At 41.3% G+C, this 17,807-nt stretch overlaps 1 protein-coding gene across 3 annotated transcripts in view; it reads right to left on the bottom strand.

Moving 5' to 3' along the window:
- Window positions 1-904: 904 nt before the first annotated feature.
- Window positions 905-17,807, bottom strand: part of LOC126970786 (uncharacterized) — a 167,971-nt gene continuing 151,068 nt past the window's right edge. For all 3 annotated transcript variants that reach the window (XM_050816875.1, XM_050816876.1, XM_050816877.1), the window contains 4 exons: window positions 15,248-15,392; window positions 13,121-13,236; window positions 11,838-11,934; window positions 905-8,304 (listed from right to left, as the gene is read on the bottom strand). In XM_050816875.1, the coding sequence (XP_050672832.1) occupies window positions 5,057-8,304; window positions 11,838-11,934; window positions 13,121-13,236; window positions 15,248-15,392 (3,606 nt within the window). In that variant the 3' untranslated portion in view covers window positions 905-5,056. The remainder of the gene's footprint in view (window positions 8,305-11,837; window positions 11,935-13,120; window positions 13,237-15,247; window positions 15,393-17,807) is intronic.

Raw genomic sequence — 17,807 nt, 5'->3', positions numbered from 1 at the left:
GCTGACGGCTACTTATGCTCTCCATGATTTAGGAGAGCAGGGAGGTAATAGCAATATGCCTGTAGTTTGCCGGATCCGAACTGTCTCCTTTTTTTTGGATCGGATGGACAAGGGCTAACTTCCATGAGTCAGGGACTACGCCTTTTGAATAAGAGTGCCGGAATAAACGCGTTAGCACCGGCGTCAAGAGGCGAAAAGAGTGCACAAGAGATCGGCTTTCTCTTTTGCCGTATGGGCCAGGGTGTCATTCCTCATGTGCAACGGCGGCATGGACGGCTGGCTGAAGTTACCAAGAGCAGCTTTCGACAACGACCAGAACTTGCGTGTTCCGGTCGGGTAACTGGAAAGCTGCTCGCCGATTATGACGACGTGTTTTGACTTCGCACGGGCGATTTGCCGCTTAAAAAATCTGGAGGCACGGTTGTATTTCCCCTTAAGAACTGTGCAGTTCGGATCCTTTGCGCCCAGCGCCGCAACCCAAGCTCGATACGCACTAGGATAATCCTAAGGGAAACAAACCCCGCCCCAAGGGTAGGATGCAAAAAAGGAACGCATCCTATCCCAATCTGCTGACTTGTAGTGCCAAACGCGGCGGGTCGCTGGTGGTCTGCGACGTTGGCGTCGGATAGGCACTACACTCCTGACCAGGCAATGGTTGGACGTTCCGAGAGGGGCGTCGACAAAGACCTGGGATTCTTAGGATTCTTGAAAAACCCACCATAAATTCTGAGTGGCACTATAATTGCGCTGGCTACCGCGCCCTTCAGACCGAAACACAATAATTGTTATACATTACTGCTTCACGGCAGAAAAAGAAGCCGTTGTGGCCACCCATAATCGTCATTTATTCGATAAAAACAGAAAATTATAAAAAATGTGGACAATTCGAAAGAAAACACCAGAGGACTATATGAATAAAATTTGTATTTCACAATTCAATGTTCAATGCATATGTAATCTTTAATAAAATATAACACTCAAAAATACATTGTCCTAACAACGAACGTTACGTAGACTTTACTAAGACTATGCTCAACGCGACTTACCCGAGCTCACATCAGAACAGTGTCCACAGATATCATAGATATGGGAATGAATTGTTCGAAACTTTACCGATATCATTGAATGCGTAAAAAAATTTATTCTCAGAAGCCCTGTATGTATGTATCTTTTTAATAGAATCAATCCACCCATACAAAGCAGTGAAATAATTTCGTTTTTCGTTGAAGATCAGTGCCGAGACCTAGTGACAATCTGACCTTGACAGAATCAATCTGAATAGATGAAGGAAAGTACCGCATTTTGAGCTTCATAGTAATAATCTATTTTTAGATTCTCAAGAGCGTGGGGACACCTCAGCTCATACCAGCGTTTTTAGCTGAATGGTGCTTAATATCAATTATTCTCTAGATACAGGGGATCATTCAAATGCATTAGTATGAAGCTGGTATTTTAATATGACATTATTATTTAACATTTCGTCGTACTACGTGACGTGCTATCTCGGAAAATGGAGGTCTGAATCCCGCATTGTCACTAATAAAATATTCCATATACAGGGTGCTTTTTTGAGAAGGCGGTGATGGCAAGTCGGAAACTACGAGACTTAGAGGAAAGTCGTGAGAGGAGTCATGCCATTACAATTTACAAAAAAAAACTAATAACTGCATATTTAGTCTTTTTAATTTCTTGAACTTTTGAAGGAAATCGACTCGAATGTTTTATCAAAAAAAAAATTGTTGCTGATAAGGATCAATCTTTGCAAAGATGTGTATTACTAAAATGAAAGTAAATAGAAAAATTTTACAAATTGTTTTTCATATCTCACTTACAAGTAACCTAACTGAAAGTGCGATACGTAGTACGACGCCATTCTATGCATATCCAACTAACACTAAAGTGTAGTACTACTAGACACTAGAAACTTTTTTATTCAAAGATAACGGTATGACAGCAACCTTGTCTTGACACTATCATGACACTGTTCTCGATGTAACTTGGGATTATGAAGTAAAATAGACGGAGCGCAAGAACAAAAGGAGGCAGTACCAAAGTCAATTTAACACTTTCTTAAAAAATATATAACAATTTTAACAACACATATATCTGTATGTCTGTAGTTGTATTGAATATTCTTCTGTCAATTGGATAAGCTATTTCAGAGATATTATAAATTCTTGATTATCATGACTAAAAAATATTTAGGGCTTGGCGCTGTACTAACACGTTGGCCATCTGCATATAGCATTAAGTGTGTCAAAAAACCCTTTGCCCGAAAGACTGAAGTGCTCATCGTCATAGTTAACCTACACTTTTTCTGCAAAATCATCTGTTTAAGGAATTATTCTGGTATGTCACTGAGGGGCTTGACAACTTGGTTTTACCAGGGGAACAGAAGCATCTGCTACGGAGGAGAAGAGAACGAGGGCAACTGAAAAGTTTGCCTAAGTAATGGGGGGAAAGGAGGGGGGACCCCAGTCAGGGGAGATGATTCTGGGGGTGGGACAGGGGAAGGCATATCATGATAAGGTACCCCTGACTCCGGCACTGGGCCGCTTACCAAGGGCGTGCAGCAGGTTTGGTAAAGTAAAAAGCTGCTAATAATATTTGGGCAGTAGCAATGAGGAAAAAAGCCCGCGAAACACCAAACAAACGGTGGGCCATGACATGTAAGCCTGAAGACGTGACCTTAACATTATCGATATTCCGAACGAGATCCGGATAGCTGAGATTTTCAACATATCTTGATCACGGCGGAATACCTCAACCGCCGTATCATTGATGGAATGGAGGGCATAGTTCAGGTTGAGAAGGAGATGTGGCACCTCAAAGACCCCTCCGTGGCAGTTGTGGTGTTTGACGTCTCCCCCCGGTCAAACTCAAAGTTATTGATGCCCCTGATCGTCAACAGCCTGCCATTCTCGCTTATCACACGAGCCATGTGTAATAATTACGAAGGCCCCGCCCAGTCGCGGATCATGATCTTCCAGTGGAATGAAGACATCAGGGCATCTGGAACGATAATTAATTCGCCGATCCGCAAGCAAGTCCTGGTCCTCAGGACAGCGAAATGCCAGGGTCGGAACGTTTATAATGGTAGCTATCACCCTCGGGACGGACTACAAGGTTATACAACCATAGTTGTGCCCGTGAACTGCTGGTTCTGAGCTGAACTCATGTTGGAAACCAACTTACCCAGCTTTTTAACAGATGGGCAAAAGAGCGGGTTCGTGGAGCCAAGGTAGATTGGGTCAAGCTGTTATACCCTCTGAAATTTACTAACCAACCGGTACCCCCGGTTCAAGAGGAGTTCACCCGCACAGCAGGGTGCGACTACACCTACGGGGTATGCCCGGTGCCTTTAGGGCCCGTCGGCACCAGACAGAGTCCGAGGGGATGATACCGAGTACGGAGACTTCCAGCACGGACAGGCAGTATCCGCCTTCGATAACGTCATTACAGATAAGCTAACGGCTAATGAGTTCTCAATCGTCACACTCGGGAAGTGGCCTACCCCGACAGTGTTCGGCCTAGCCATGATTTGTAAAAAAGGCGTATGCAAGGGAGACGCGGAGGTAGTATTCACCTTGATAGCCTCGAAATATCGATATGTTATAGGAGGGCATTTGAAAAATGGAAGGCTAACCCTCACATGATGCGGTTCTGGAATGTCTTGGTGTACTTGGTCTTGGTCTACGATGAGGCAGAGAGCTCGGACACGGTCCTGGAAGTAGTCCGCGGTATAACCATGTGTAATGAGGTCGCGGCTGCAACCTAACCACTGGGCAGAGGAGTCCTGAATGCCAGGATGATGCGTAAGCTTTAGGTTTTCAAAACGGATGAGTTAGCAAAAGTCTGACTCGACAAAATTACCAAGAGGCTACATTGGAAAAGTTGCAAAGATGTCTAATAGATCAAAAGCCTGTAATGAAGCTGGCAAGGCCACGACACTGAAAACCTTGGAACCTCAATCCTCAAAATAACAATTTAACTTATTGATATGTATAATTACTGGCTCAATTTGTAAATATTAATGTAACGCATAACTCTAACATGGCTTCGCTTTCAATTTCTGTACACTCCGTCTATTTTACCACTTTAGTCTAAGATTCGATAATATATACGTTAATTTGATTAAGTAAATGTCTAAGCTTGTATCACTAAGTTCTAAATAAAGTTTGTATACACGACGGTACATCCTTGAACTTATGGTGTAAGTACATTTACTCTTTACAAGAACGATTAGAACTTTTGGCAAGATGTGGCAAAAGCTACATATTATTACAAAATTTTAAGTATTTTAAGGCTATTGTCTTCTAAATATATTATACACATAGGTACCCTTCAAATTTTAAGCTAATACCAAAATAAATTTTAATTATATAATTCAATAAATTAAAAATTTTGTATTCTATAGTAAAAAATATTCAAACTCATTTCTGTAAATGTACTTACACCCTTGCAGTTAAAAAATTCCAAACGTAATCAAACGTCAGCGTAACTGCAGAAATAGATATGTGTAAAAGGAATTCATCTAAGGGTGCGTTCACATAACATATTTGGCAGTTTATTCGCCATTAATGTGTAAATGACTTATTATCAATGGTGTGTGTGTGAAAGGACCAATAGAAGAGAGTTAACATTAAATAATACATTTAATATTATTAACTAACTTGCAGTTACGCTGGTGGCAATTTGTCGCCGATAATTTCATAATTTAATTTATAAAATCAAAATGGCGGCCGTTTAGAACAATCAAAAGGGCCTTCAATTCCTTTTTCACAATTTTTACTACTAATTCCAATTCATGAAATATTCTGGTGAAATTTTCTTATAAAACTATAATAGAACCAGTCAAAACTATTGACAATATTTACAGAGTAATGAAATTATTATTTAACAATAAAAACCTTTGTACAGAGTAAGGTTTTGGAGTACAATATATCAATTACTGTTACGGCTACGCTATACAACTACACATTTATATTATTGTCTATAAAATGTTATGAAAATGCATGGATTACTTCTTACTTATTTATCTTAAAATTAGCACCTTTTATTTGGTCATTCCCTGTTTAGCCCGCCGCTCCCATTCCGCCCTCATTTGCAGAATGCCTTTAAATTGAGGTGACGCATCGGCTTCTTCTGCGTTCTCCTTCGCACCTTCACATTTCTCACTGTCTCCATCCTTTTCTATCACAACGCTGTCACGTTTCTCAATCTCGACGGACAGTCTGAATTCATCCTTTCTCTGCCACGGACGTTTGGTTAAAGTGTCCGCTCTGTACATATCGCTTTTAGCAATGCTTTTTATATCTTCCCGATCGTTTGCGGGATCAGGGAATGTTCTATTACGTAATCGTTTCTCAGGCGTGGAATCTGAAACTTCCTTCTTATATTTATTGATTTCATTTCTATACGTTGGTGTATCGCGTTTCGTTGAAACGCTGTTGATGCTTACACTGCGTTGGTAATGAGCACCGAATTGGCTTACTCTAGCTGCTATATCGACTAATTTATTCTCGACAGATTCTTTTGCGTCATCGTTTTCTTTATCACTATCTCTAGATTTAATGGAAGCGTTAAATTCATTCTTGAGTGTTTTACTTCTATCATCTAGTTTGTTTCCATTCGCGTCACTTTTCTCACTTATCTCTTGAGCAACGCTGTCGACGTCAGAGTCTTTCAGCTTAAGAGATCTTCGCGCAAACACTTTCATTAACTCCGGTTCATCGTCGTTCTTGTTTCGAGAATCTCTGTTGAGAAGATGTTTCTTTCGGTAAACCACTTCCTCATGTCTGTCTGTCACTTTATTTTCATTACTATCGGTACTCTGTATTGAGCTTTTGCTACCGAAACTAGAATGTGATTTTTGATCCATAGAAATGTTGTCAATTTTTTCCGTGCTTCCATCAGTGCTGACGGAATTTGCTCTTGGTTTTTCAGGCTTTTCAAGCTCAATACTTGCTGATTTTCGTTTGAAGAACGCTATAGGTGTCAAAGGGCTCTGAGGAGTTACGGATGTGGCCACGACAGGCTTTGAAGAAATATTTTTTTCTTCACATACAATACTTGATGAGCTTTCCACACTTTTTATTGAATCACGTTTTTGTGGAATGTTAACTGGATATTTTTCTGTCACTGAAAAATTTTCTATATCCAATTCTTTATCTATCTGTGGGCTCTCCAATTTTTTTGGGGTTACGTTGGCAGTTAATACGACATTAGTTACGGGTTTTGCATCAACTCTGTTCAATTGAATATTCAAAAATTCAGGCACGCCTGGCTTAGTTGAACTTGCTTTTTGTAATTTTTCTTCACTTTTCGATATTTTTTGGACCTCAACAACCTTACTTACAACATCACTATTGTCTTTATTAACATGAGTAACGGATATGAAGCTGTCAGTTTCTTTTCTGATTTCTTTTTGACTCGATTGTTTACTGGTTTGGCCGAGGGCGCTCTCAACAGAAACTGTTTTTCTTCTTTCGTCCATCTGCTTTTCAGGACTACTTTTTACACTATCCAGTGAATTGGACTTGAGTATTGGAGTTAGTATGGGCTTAGGCGAACTGATTATATCGTCAATTTTAGCCTCTATTTGAGATATGTCACTGTCACGTTTATGGGTGTCAACTGTGATGTTAATGTTATTTGTAAATAGTTTTTGGTCTTCATTTTTGTCAGGCTTGAGACTATCTAAGTAACTGCTGTCAGTACTAGGCAAACTTTCAAAATTAGTTTCCGTGTTGCTTTGTATGATATTGTAGTTTCTGGCTGATATGCGTTTGGAGTAATCTTGTCTATCCGCCACATTTCGCCTATAATTTACTTCCCAACTTTCAAGCAAAGGTTCAGAAATACCAACAATAGCAGGCAAGCTTGGCAATTGGTTTTCTTGCGAACTGATGGACGTCGATTCAGAAGCATAGCGAAAACTGTGAGATTTTCCTATACTACTTCTAGTTTCTACGTATTCGTCTCCCAACGATCGAAATCCGGATGATATATATGATTCTTCGACCTTATTAGTTTGGAAGAAGTCACGTTTGAATATATCTTTATCAGGGAAGTCAGAGGCGTCAGTAATTCTACTCGAATGCTTCACGTTTTCAGAACTATGGTGAGTTACTACTTTTGGTGGGGACGATGAAATGGCTATACTTGGACTGAAGAATGGAAGATTCTTGGGTATACTACCACTGTGGAAGACATAGTCGCTATGAGCGTTTTTAATTCTCATTCCTCGGGTCATCGGTTCATCGTCTGACATATCAAATGTTGGCGATAAGCTATCTTCATTCGACCTAGATGTAATCTCGTTCGAAATAAATGCTTTTGATGAGAATGGGTCGATTAACCTCTGGACTGAAGCAGGTCTTTTTGATTTATCGTGTTGCAAACTAAACGATTCCCTTTTCTTTTCGTCAAAATTATCTTTGGAAGAGTTGCGCCTCTGGCGTGAGATTTTATCTACCTTATCAAATTCTTCACGCCGGCCGAAACGCATTTTCATTTCCATATTTAATAATTTATCAGTTTCTTCAGCAATTTTGAGATCAGTTATATTGTATTCTACTCCAGGCACTTTGGCAGCACTGTAAACATCTTTGTAGGGACCGTCTTGTACATAGGCACCCTTGTTGTCTATACGTTTATGCATTTCATTGGAAAATACTTTTTGACCGGCGGATTTTTGCGACCGCTCAACAAGTGCAGGCTTACAGCTATCCGTATTACCGAATTCACATTTTTCAGTATCCACAGACTTATATTGTGGTGCACTTTTATCAGTTCTGGTTTTCTTGAAATCATGTACATCACTATCGATTTGATCTTTTTTTGATTTCTTCCCACTTTTTCTTAAAAGAAGCCTACTGAAGAAAGATTCTTCTCTCTTTGAAGAGCGAATGACTTCGTTTTCGGATTTTTTCTCTGACTTAGATTTTCTCTCGTGGCAAGTTTCTTCAGCATATTTCTTATCGTTGCGATACTTATTCACCCTTTCCTCGGAATGATAATGTGAATGGGCGTCCGGTTTTTTTGGTGAAGTTTCTCGGAGAGCTTGATCTTGACTGCTAGATTTAGACCTTTTGATAGAAGATCGGGGAGTATTTGATTCAGCGATACTTAGTTTCACTGGGGTCTGTCCAACAGCCTGGCTTAATGCCATCCCTGGAGGAAGAGAGGATGACTTTAGTTTAGTGTCGTGAGACGGTTCCAAGACTTTGTTCAGTTCTCTGGTGAGCTGCTGCTGTTTCACGATCATATGATGCTTCGTAGTAGTCGATGAAGTGAATGTTTCTGAAAGAAAAAAGTATATCTTGAGTCCTTTTAAAGAAACTTAAAAATTAAGTTTTAACGAAATTGCTATGATTGTATATCGTGGTATTTAATTTATTATGTGATATGGATAGTTTTCTTCGATAACTCCCTATGAATGTATGAATCCTATTGGCCTGGGGAAAGACAAAAGTTATACTGTACTTTCCCCGGGGCGTAAAAAGAATAGAGCAGTCCCAGGCGGGTGTCGTAAGAGGTGACTAAGGGCTTTTTAGAAGTGGGAGAGTCACGCTGCCGTCTTATGACGTCAGCACAATCGGGCCAGACTCGTCCGGGTTAATTACCACACTCGCACAGAATATCGGCGTGAAGTAGCGGCCTAGTGCCGCTATGTTTCGCATAGGTTAGTGTCGAGGACCAGAGGCCATCCCTTCCCCCCCCCCCCAAACAAAATATGAGAGCGGTCCGTAAAAAGATATTACCCCAGGAGGGTACCGGCTCTACCAGAGCCGGAGAATCCCTCCCCGAGCACTCTCGCTCGGGCTGCCCTTCGTATTCTGGGGTGGGCACAGAACCGCGCATGAACGCCGCCCACCACCTCCTTGAGACGGCGCAGCCGGCCTTGTGTTTCCTTACGGAGACGCAGATATCTCGACCTAGCGATACGTCATATTTAACGTACCCCGGGTACAAAATTGAGCACAACTTTTTGCCTTATGCCGGGGTATGTGTGTACGTTAGGGAGGATATCTGCTGTCGCCGTCTCGGCAATTTTGAGGGTAGGGACCTGTCTACTCTCTGGCTCCGCGTAGATTTAGACGACCGCGTCCGTATCTATGCGTGTGTCTACAGGTCCCATAGTGGTAACGCAGAAACCGATCATCTCATGGGCTGCGTTCAAGCGGCAACTGTCGACGTGCTTGCACAGATCCCCTCCGCTGAAATCGTAGTCTTGGGTGATTTCAACGGGCACAATGCCAAATGGCTTGGATCACGTACCACAGACTACGCAGGGTGATCTGTGCATAATTTTGCATTGGCGTATGGTCTGTCCCAATTGGTTGAGTCGCCAACGCGGCTCCCGGATATGGATAGCCACATGCCGTCCTTATTAGATCTTCTGCTGACTACACATCCCGATGGTTACCAGGTCTTTGTCGACGCCCCTCTCGGAACGTCCGACCATTGCCTGGTCAGGAGTGTAGTGCCTATCCGACGCCAACGTCGCAGACCACCAGCGACCAGCTGCGTTTGGCACTACAAGTCAGCAGATTGGGATAGGATGCGTTCCTTTTTTGCATCCTACCCAAGGTTCAAGGTTTGTTTCCCTTCAGATGATCCTATCGCCATTGCAGTAGCCGATGTGATACTGCAGGGCATGGATATTTTTATACCAAGCTCTGTAGTACCGATCGGTGGCAGATCACAGCCCTGGTTCGATGCGTCAGTTAAAGCAGCATCTGACTGCAAAAAACAGGCGTATCGAACTTGGGTTGCGGCGCTGGGCTCAAAGGATCCGAACTGCAAAGTTCTGAAGAGGAAATATAACCGTGCCTCCAGATTTTTTAAGCGGCAAATCGCCCGTGCGAAATCGAAGCACGTCGTCAAAATTGGCGAGCAGCTTTCCAGGTACCCGACCGGAACACGCAAGTCTGGTCGTTGTCGAAAGCTGCTCTTGATAACTTTAACCAGCCGTCCATGCCGCCGTTGCACATGAGGAATGACACCCTGGCCCATACGGCAAAAGATAAAGCCGATCTCCTGTGGACTCTTTTTGCCTCCAACTTGACTCTTGACGACCACGGAAAAACACCGCCGACCATCCCGCGGTGTCAGAGCTCCATGCCTGAAGTACAGTTCCGAAGAAGACTGTTAGGCGAGCTCTGTTTTCGTTGGACGTCAGGAAGTCGAGCGGGTCGGATGGCATTTCTCCAATCGTGCTTAGAACGTGTGCCTCTGAATTGACGCCGGTGCTAACTCGTTTATTCCGGCACTCTTATTCAAAAGGCGTAGTCCCTGATTAATGGAAGTCAGCACTTCTCCATCCGATCCCAAAAAAAGGAGACAGTTCGAATCCGGCAAACTACAGGCCTATTGCTATTACCTCCCTACTCTCCAAAATCATGGAGAGCATAATTAACCGCCAGCTCTTGGTATACCTTGAGGGTCACCAGTTGATCAACGACCGGCAGTACGGCTTTCGCCATGGTCGGTCGACTGGCGATCTTCTGGTATACCTAACACATAGATGGGCGGCGGCTATTAAAAGCAAGGGGGAAGGCCTGGCAGTTGGTCTGGATATAGCGAAGGCCTTTGATCGTGTATTGCACAAGGCGCTCCTCGCAATACTTCCATCATTTGGGTTTCCCGAGAGCTTATGCAAGTGGACCTCCAGCTTCCTCACTGGGCGCAGCATACAGGTCGTTGTCGACGGTTTATGCTCGAATCCCAAGCCCGTGAGCGCTGGAGTGCCCCAAGGCTGTGTGCTATCTCCCACGCTGTTTCTTCTGCATAACAATGATATGTTGGACACCGCCAACATCTATTGCTATACAGACGACAGCACTGGTGATGCCGTATACACGGGCCATGCAGGTCTCTCTCGGGAAAACGTCGACCAGTGCCGTCGCGGAATGGGGAAAATTGAACCTTGTCCAATTTAACCCCCAGAAGACTCAAGTTTGCGCGTTTACCACTAAAAAAACCCCATTTGCCGTATCACCGCTCTTCGAGAACACTTCCCTTAAAGCCTCGCCTAGTATCGGAATACTGGGTCTCGAAATCTCGAGCGATTGCCAATTCCGTGGCCATCTGGAGGGCAAAGCCAAATTGGCTTCGAAGAAACTGGGCGTCATAAATAGAGCACGGCAATACTTCAAGCCGGCCCACATTCTAGCGCTCTACAAAGCGCAGGTCCGGCCTCACATGGAGTATTGCTGTCATCTCTGGTCTGGCGCACCCCAGTATCAGCTCGATCCATTTAACCGCGTGCAACGCAGAGCAGCTCGAATTGTCGGGGACCTAGCGCTCTGTGAACGGCTGGATCCCTTGGCATTGCGTAGAGACGTCGCTTCATTGTGTGTCTTCTACCGCATTTATCACGGGGAGTGTTCTGAAGAGCTGTTCAACCTGATTCCTGCCGCCGAATTTCACCTTCGCACGATATCATCCCCACCATCCGGATGTGTGGCGGTCCTCCACAGTGCGGTTTTCAAGGAGCTTTCTTCCTCGCACTACCAAGCTGTGGAATGAGCTTCCTTGTGCCGTGTTTCCGGAACGATACGACATGGGTACCTTCAAGAAAAGCGCGTACACCTTCCTTAAAGGCCGGCAACGCTCCTGTGATTCCTCTGGTGTTGCAGGAGAGTGTGGGCGGCGGTGATCACTTGACACCAGGTGACCAGTACGCTCGTTTGTCCTCCTATTCCATAAAAAAAAAATAGCTTAGTTGGTTAGAGCACCGTTACGGAACGCCGGAGGTCGGGGGTTCGAATCCCGCATCAGTCATTAAATTTAGTTTTTCAAATTTTATTTGTACGTTCTAAGATACATACCAGTAACGACTTCTGTGCTTTTAATGGTGACTTCGGGAGTCGCGCTTCGTATAGCTTCTTCGTTCAGTTCGGGTGTTATCGGCAAAGCTGAAGCGATCTGGAATCATACAATTTTCTTGATAATCATCAGGTTGCCGATATCCCTACTAATATTATATATGCGAATGTAAGTATGTTTGTTACGCTTTTACGCCGGAGATATTGAACAGATTTTGATTTATATCCACTATAGTTCCCGCGGTATTTGTGAAAAATATAAATTCACCTCGATGAGCTATAACTATACCAATAGTAGGTTTAGTTTGCGATCTTACTCGAAAAAAGATTCATATAATATGTTGGGAACGAGACCGAAAACGGGAACCGGAACTGGAATAGGAGATAAGATAATCTTCTATTCCAAACTTCCTTATTATTTTCTATATATATTCAAAGTAGATGGGAGACCAAGCTCTATATATAAAATAGATTCTCCCAAAAGAGAGAAAGAGACACACCTGAGAGCCCATTTCTTTTTTTTACTATAGGATTACTAAAAACAAGTGTATAATATGTCACCTGTAAGTGATCACCGTCGCCTGTACTCTCTTGCATCAATAGAGGAATTACAGGAGCTTTTCTGGTTACAACGAGAACTTACTTTTTTTATTGTAGTTTTACGGGAATCAATAAATACAAATTTTGACTAGGCCAAGTGTCCAAACCTCATAGATATTGCGAACAAAACCTATCCATAGATACTTCCAACTTAAAGATGGACAACGCATCTCTTGATACCTCTTTTTGCGGATGTCCACGTTCGGCTAACTCACCTCTCCCCATCACGTGAGCCTTTTGCCCGTTTGCCCCCTCTTACATAAAACAATCTAGAAGACTTGAAAACATTGCTCAAGTTCATTACACAATTTGCTTCCATGTTAGTTTAGAACATAGTTTCTCAACCTTATTTTGCTCACCGCCCACTTTGAGAATATGTTTTTTTCTAGAGAATTTTCGTATATTTTTTGCCTTTTTAGACTATATTTTTTAATCTACCCACGCCCCTTCTGCGCCATCTCAATGCCCCCTAATTTTCTCTGGGTCTTCTACTGCCCCCCCGAAAGTCTCAAACGCCCACAAGGGGACGTTATCGCTCACATTGAGAACCTATGGTTTAGAGGCTCTTGTGATTCCTGTGATGTGCTCTCTTCTATAAAAAAGCAGTTTGCTTGTAATTCCATGAAAAGCGCACAATAAACTAAAGAAAACAATCAAATGACCTCATTCATAGTCAAAAAACTCACGGGATTAGGCTTATTGCGTCGTGGAGCGCCGTGCGTTCGTCGCGGACGTACCGCCATCTTGTGTCGAGCCGCGGAGTGCGACAATGGCGCAACGCCCGGTGGCGGTTCCGTGCCGTCTGAAATGTGCATTAGAAACATTGTTTAGGAATTTTTGACGTGAAAATCTTATGGGTTGGCGTCACCGACATGCTCATGACGGGCGCAAGCGATAATTAAATAAATATATATATATATAGTTAGACAAATTTTGGATGGGTATGTCGTGCTCGACTACAGATGTAGGTGTTGAACTCATCAGGAATATTTATTAGGCCTGGGAGAAATCACAGAATGCACTTAGTATCTTCTGTGATTTATCTAAGGCTTTTGTTTGTGTTCAACATTCAACGCTGGTCAGGAGGCTCTGTCACTATGGTATAAGAGGATCTGCACTCGATCTTCTGATCTCATATTTAAATAATAGGATTCAGAGGGTCGAGGTGAATGGCAGGAGATCTCCTGGGACTCCTCTCGGTATGGGGGTACCACAAGGGTCTATTCTTGGACCCTTCCTCTTCCTAATTTATATAAAAGACCAACCTAACCTTGTAGAAAAAAAAACTTGTTTGCTGATGACACTTCACTTATATTCAAAGTGAAACGAAGCCAAGTTTTATATGACGAAGTAAACAATGCTCTATCTGACATGGTGTACTGGTTTAGCGCCAATAACTTATTGTTAAATAGTCATAAAACCAAATATATTAAATTCACCGCGCCAAATGTCAAAAATGTAGATGCGAATATTTTATTAAATGGAGAGGTGGTAAAACCAGTGGAATCTGCTGTATTTCTTGGCATTACTCTTGACTCCAAATTGCAGTGCGACAGCATATGCGGTTAAGAAAATTAGACGGTTAACTGACATAGATACGGCGAGATTAGTATACTTTAGTTATTTTCATAGTATTATGTCCTATGGTATATTGTTATGGGGCAGTGCGGCCGATATTAATACCATCTTTGTGCTGCAGAAGAGGGCTATTCGCGTGATTTATAACCTAGGTCCTAAAGAATCATTAAGAGAAAAATTAAAATAAATAAACATTTTGACTGTTGCTTCTCAATACATTTTTGATAATGTTCTGTATGTTCATAAGCACATTGAGGAATTTTCTAGAAACTGTGACATTCATAATGTTAACACGAGGAAGAAACATAAACTTGTTATGCCTACTACTCGGTTGGGTCGAGTTAGTAAGTCTTTTGTTGGGCGATGTATATGCTTCTACAATATGATCCCAGAAAATGTACAAAAAAAATGTGTTACAAAATTTAAAAGAATATTAAAAAACGTTTGTGTAGGAAAGGTTATTATAGCATAAACGATTTTCTCAATGACACCACGGACTGGGAATAAAGCGAACACCCTCAGGCTCTTTGATTATAAGTGTTTATTGTACGATATCACATTGTAATCCATATTTTATATTTAAAAAAAAAAGCCCGCTGAGTTTCTTGCGCCCATTCTTCTCAGGTCTGAGGCAGTCGCTTTTGAATGGGTGGTAGTTTTTCGTAGTTTTTGACGTTCAATAAGTGATTATAAATCTATTTTGAATAAAAATATTTGAATTTGAATAGCCACGCTAAACATAGGCCTTTGTAGTCATAGTGAGTTTGTAGTGCCTTAGTATTAATTGGAACGTCGGACTTGACTCGCGTACACAAATTGTAAATATCGTATGGTATATTTCGGTGTATTTAACAATGGAAACTCTTCCACCACCTACAACTACACTAATCAAATATTTCAATTCATCGATAAGTGTTTGGAAGTGATAACTTTTAAGGGGAAGGTAAACCGCTTCGTAACGTAACGCGTAACGACGCTAGTATGTCTGGCTTTCCTTTCTCTCACACATGAAGTGAATGTATCAGAAAGCTGTAAGACCATGCAAAACCATCTTACAAAAAAATAAGGGTCAAAACTTGGTGAGGAAGTAGGGTGCCGTAAGGCACATTCGGTTTTGGTGTATCTCAGAAGTCTAATGCCCTGGGGCACTGCCGATTTGGGAAGGTCTTGTATGCAAGCTACTGCACTGTTTTACTAATTACAGGCATGTGTATTCCGGCTTATAAATTACTCACTGTAGAGATCAGAGTGGTCGCTGCGAGCTGAGTGCTCGTGCGAGTTGTTGTGTCCGCTGCTGGTATCCTCATCCATCTCCGACGAGCCCACGCTGAGCAGTGATCCGTCACTGCACGATGACTGCGATATACCGGCATGGTGCCGCTGAAATAAAAAAAATACACCGCATTAATAAGATGTCCTAGCGGCGATCCCCTATTTGTGTAGATGCACACGAACTCTTAATTTTACAAAAAAAAATTATTCGTGTGCTTGCAAATATAGTTAAAAAAAGAGTAAGCTACAAACCTCGTTTTCAAATCTAAATATCCATATATTCATAAGCTCTTTGAAAAAGTATGTTTGGAAAAAGCTACTATTCTTTTAATCAGTACTTAGAGAAAAAAAAAACAAATTTAAATGTCTGCCTCTCTGTTGTTCATTGCTGTGCCTTACGTGGTGCATGTATTAATTTAGTACTTCAATTTTGTTTAGTGACTAAGTCACATGTAACGCAATATTATAGATACTTAAATAAATATAATAGGATAGGACAATTATATAATTTATACGTCTAAATAGACTTGTTACTAGACAACCGATGAAAACAGGCCATGTTTATTGCTTTTGTGTGCGTGACAAGCTACGTCTTACACTCGCGATTCATACATCTCGTTCACAGACATTCATCCGCGAACAATTCACACTCAGAGTTTGCGTTCAGAAGAGTGCGGGGTATAGGTGACTGTGCATGAGCTAATGTGCACCTCTGTGGAACTGCAAACAGTTCATACGGTTACGGAGGTATTTGTTCGGAACAAAGAACCGACACAGCTTGAGTTGACTTAACTTGGGAGCATCGATCTTACCATGAAAATCTTTACAGGCAATAGTGAGTTGTCGATACTTTCGCGGAACGTACAAAGATTTATAGCTCAGAGACCCCAAAAGAAATTTGGTTGGATATATGTAAGGATAATCTCCGTTTATATTTATGTAAATCTTTACTTACTAGTACGTTGTATGTTCAATTTCGTAAGAAGAAAAGTTTAAATTTTCGTTTCGCATTTTTTTTATATCAATACAAACCTGTATATTAGCACTGATGAATCGACGCCTTGGGGGCCTCCTGACCCCGACATCACTACTAGTACTTGTCACGTAGAGCATCATCTTTATCGATATTTATCACAACACTACATCTAACCGTCATTTAGATCACAACACTAAATTCTACAGAATTTAAATCAAAAAAACTTATAATAACATTTGTGAATTGGTGTCCTCTTTCTGATGCAGAGTCTTGAATATATCTTTGATATCTGTATCGGGTGATAAGGAAGTAATATAACGTATATTAAGATAATCTGAAAATCCAATAAAATACAAAAACTGATATCTACTCATAATCTATGCACATATGGCAAACTTAACGACTTTTGACGACCTGTATAGCCGAGTGGTTAACGATCCTACCTACTAAGCTAGAGGTCCCGGGATCGAATCCCGGTAGGTGCAAGCATTTATATGATGAATATGAAGGCCTAAAAGGCATAAAAGGCATTTATTTTCTCAAAATTGATTCCTTTAGAATTCTTTTTGATGTCATTTCTTATACTACTAGATACTACTACCGCTTCGGAAACAAATGGCGCTCTGAGAGAGAAGAAGCGGCGCAAGAAACTCTCCCAGCATTCATTTTTTTTTTGCGCTCTATTCAATAAAAATATACAATATTGTACAGTCATTTCTATCGCTATAAAATAATCACAATCTAGTCCCAGGCTGTCCGATCATTTAGATATTCAGCAGTGGAGTAATCGGATTTACGACAGACCCATTTTTTTATAAAACATTTAAATTTATTTATAGATAATGCCTGAACAGTGGCTGGGACTTTATTGTAGAAGTGTATACATTTACCCTTAAAGCTATTATGTATCTTATGAAGCCTACTAGAAGTAGTTACAAGCAATCCCTTATTTGTAGTGTTATAATAATGAAAATCACTATTAAGAGCAAAAAGGTGACGATGTTTGTTTCCGAGTCATGGATGTTTATATGTATTTATATAGGTATGTTTAAGTAAGTATATTGTATTAAATATATCGTTGTCTTGCAACTCATAACACAGGCTATATATGCTTAATTTGAGGCAAGGCATAATTTGTGTAAAAAGAGTGTCAATATTATTATAAATAACAATGCAGAACTAAAGCGAGTGTTACACATTTAAATATTAGTACCTGGACCACCGAGCCTTGATCGGATTTTTAAGAATGTACAAAACTTGAACAAAAATTAACCTAATAGGACATCTGGATTCGAACTGGGTCTTCTGGTTTCCGGATCACCCAATGTCCCATCTGAGCTGTTATAGTCTTGTATATACTGGTGAAATTTACCTTTGTATTCTAATGTTATTGTAGCTGTTTCTCATTAAAACACGGATAAAACTACATTTTTTCAATTGAAACGTACCTACATCGATTTATCGCCCGACGACGAAATCCCCTGTATACTAAATTTTATGAAAATCGTTGGAGCCGTTTCCGAGATTCAGATTATATATATATATAC

Source organism: Leptidea sinapis, chromosome 22 (genome assembly GCF_905404315.1).
Source record: "Leptidea sinapis chromosome 22, ilLepSina1.1, whole genome shotgun sequence".
In the NCBI taxonomy this organism is placed as follows: domain Eukaryota; kingdom Metazoa; phylum Arthropoda; class Insecta; order Lepidoptera; family Pieridae; genus Leptidea; species Leptidea sinapis.
The sequence above is the reverse complement of the archived record's forward strand: the minus strand, read 5'-3'. Positions and strand labels throughout refer to the sequence as shown.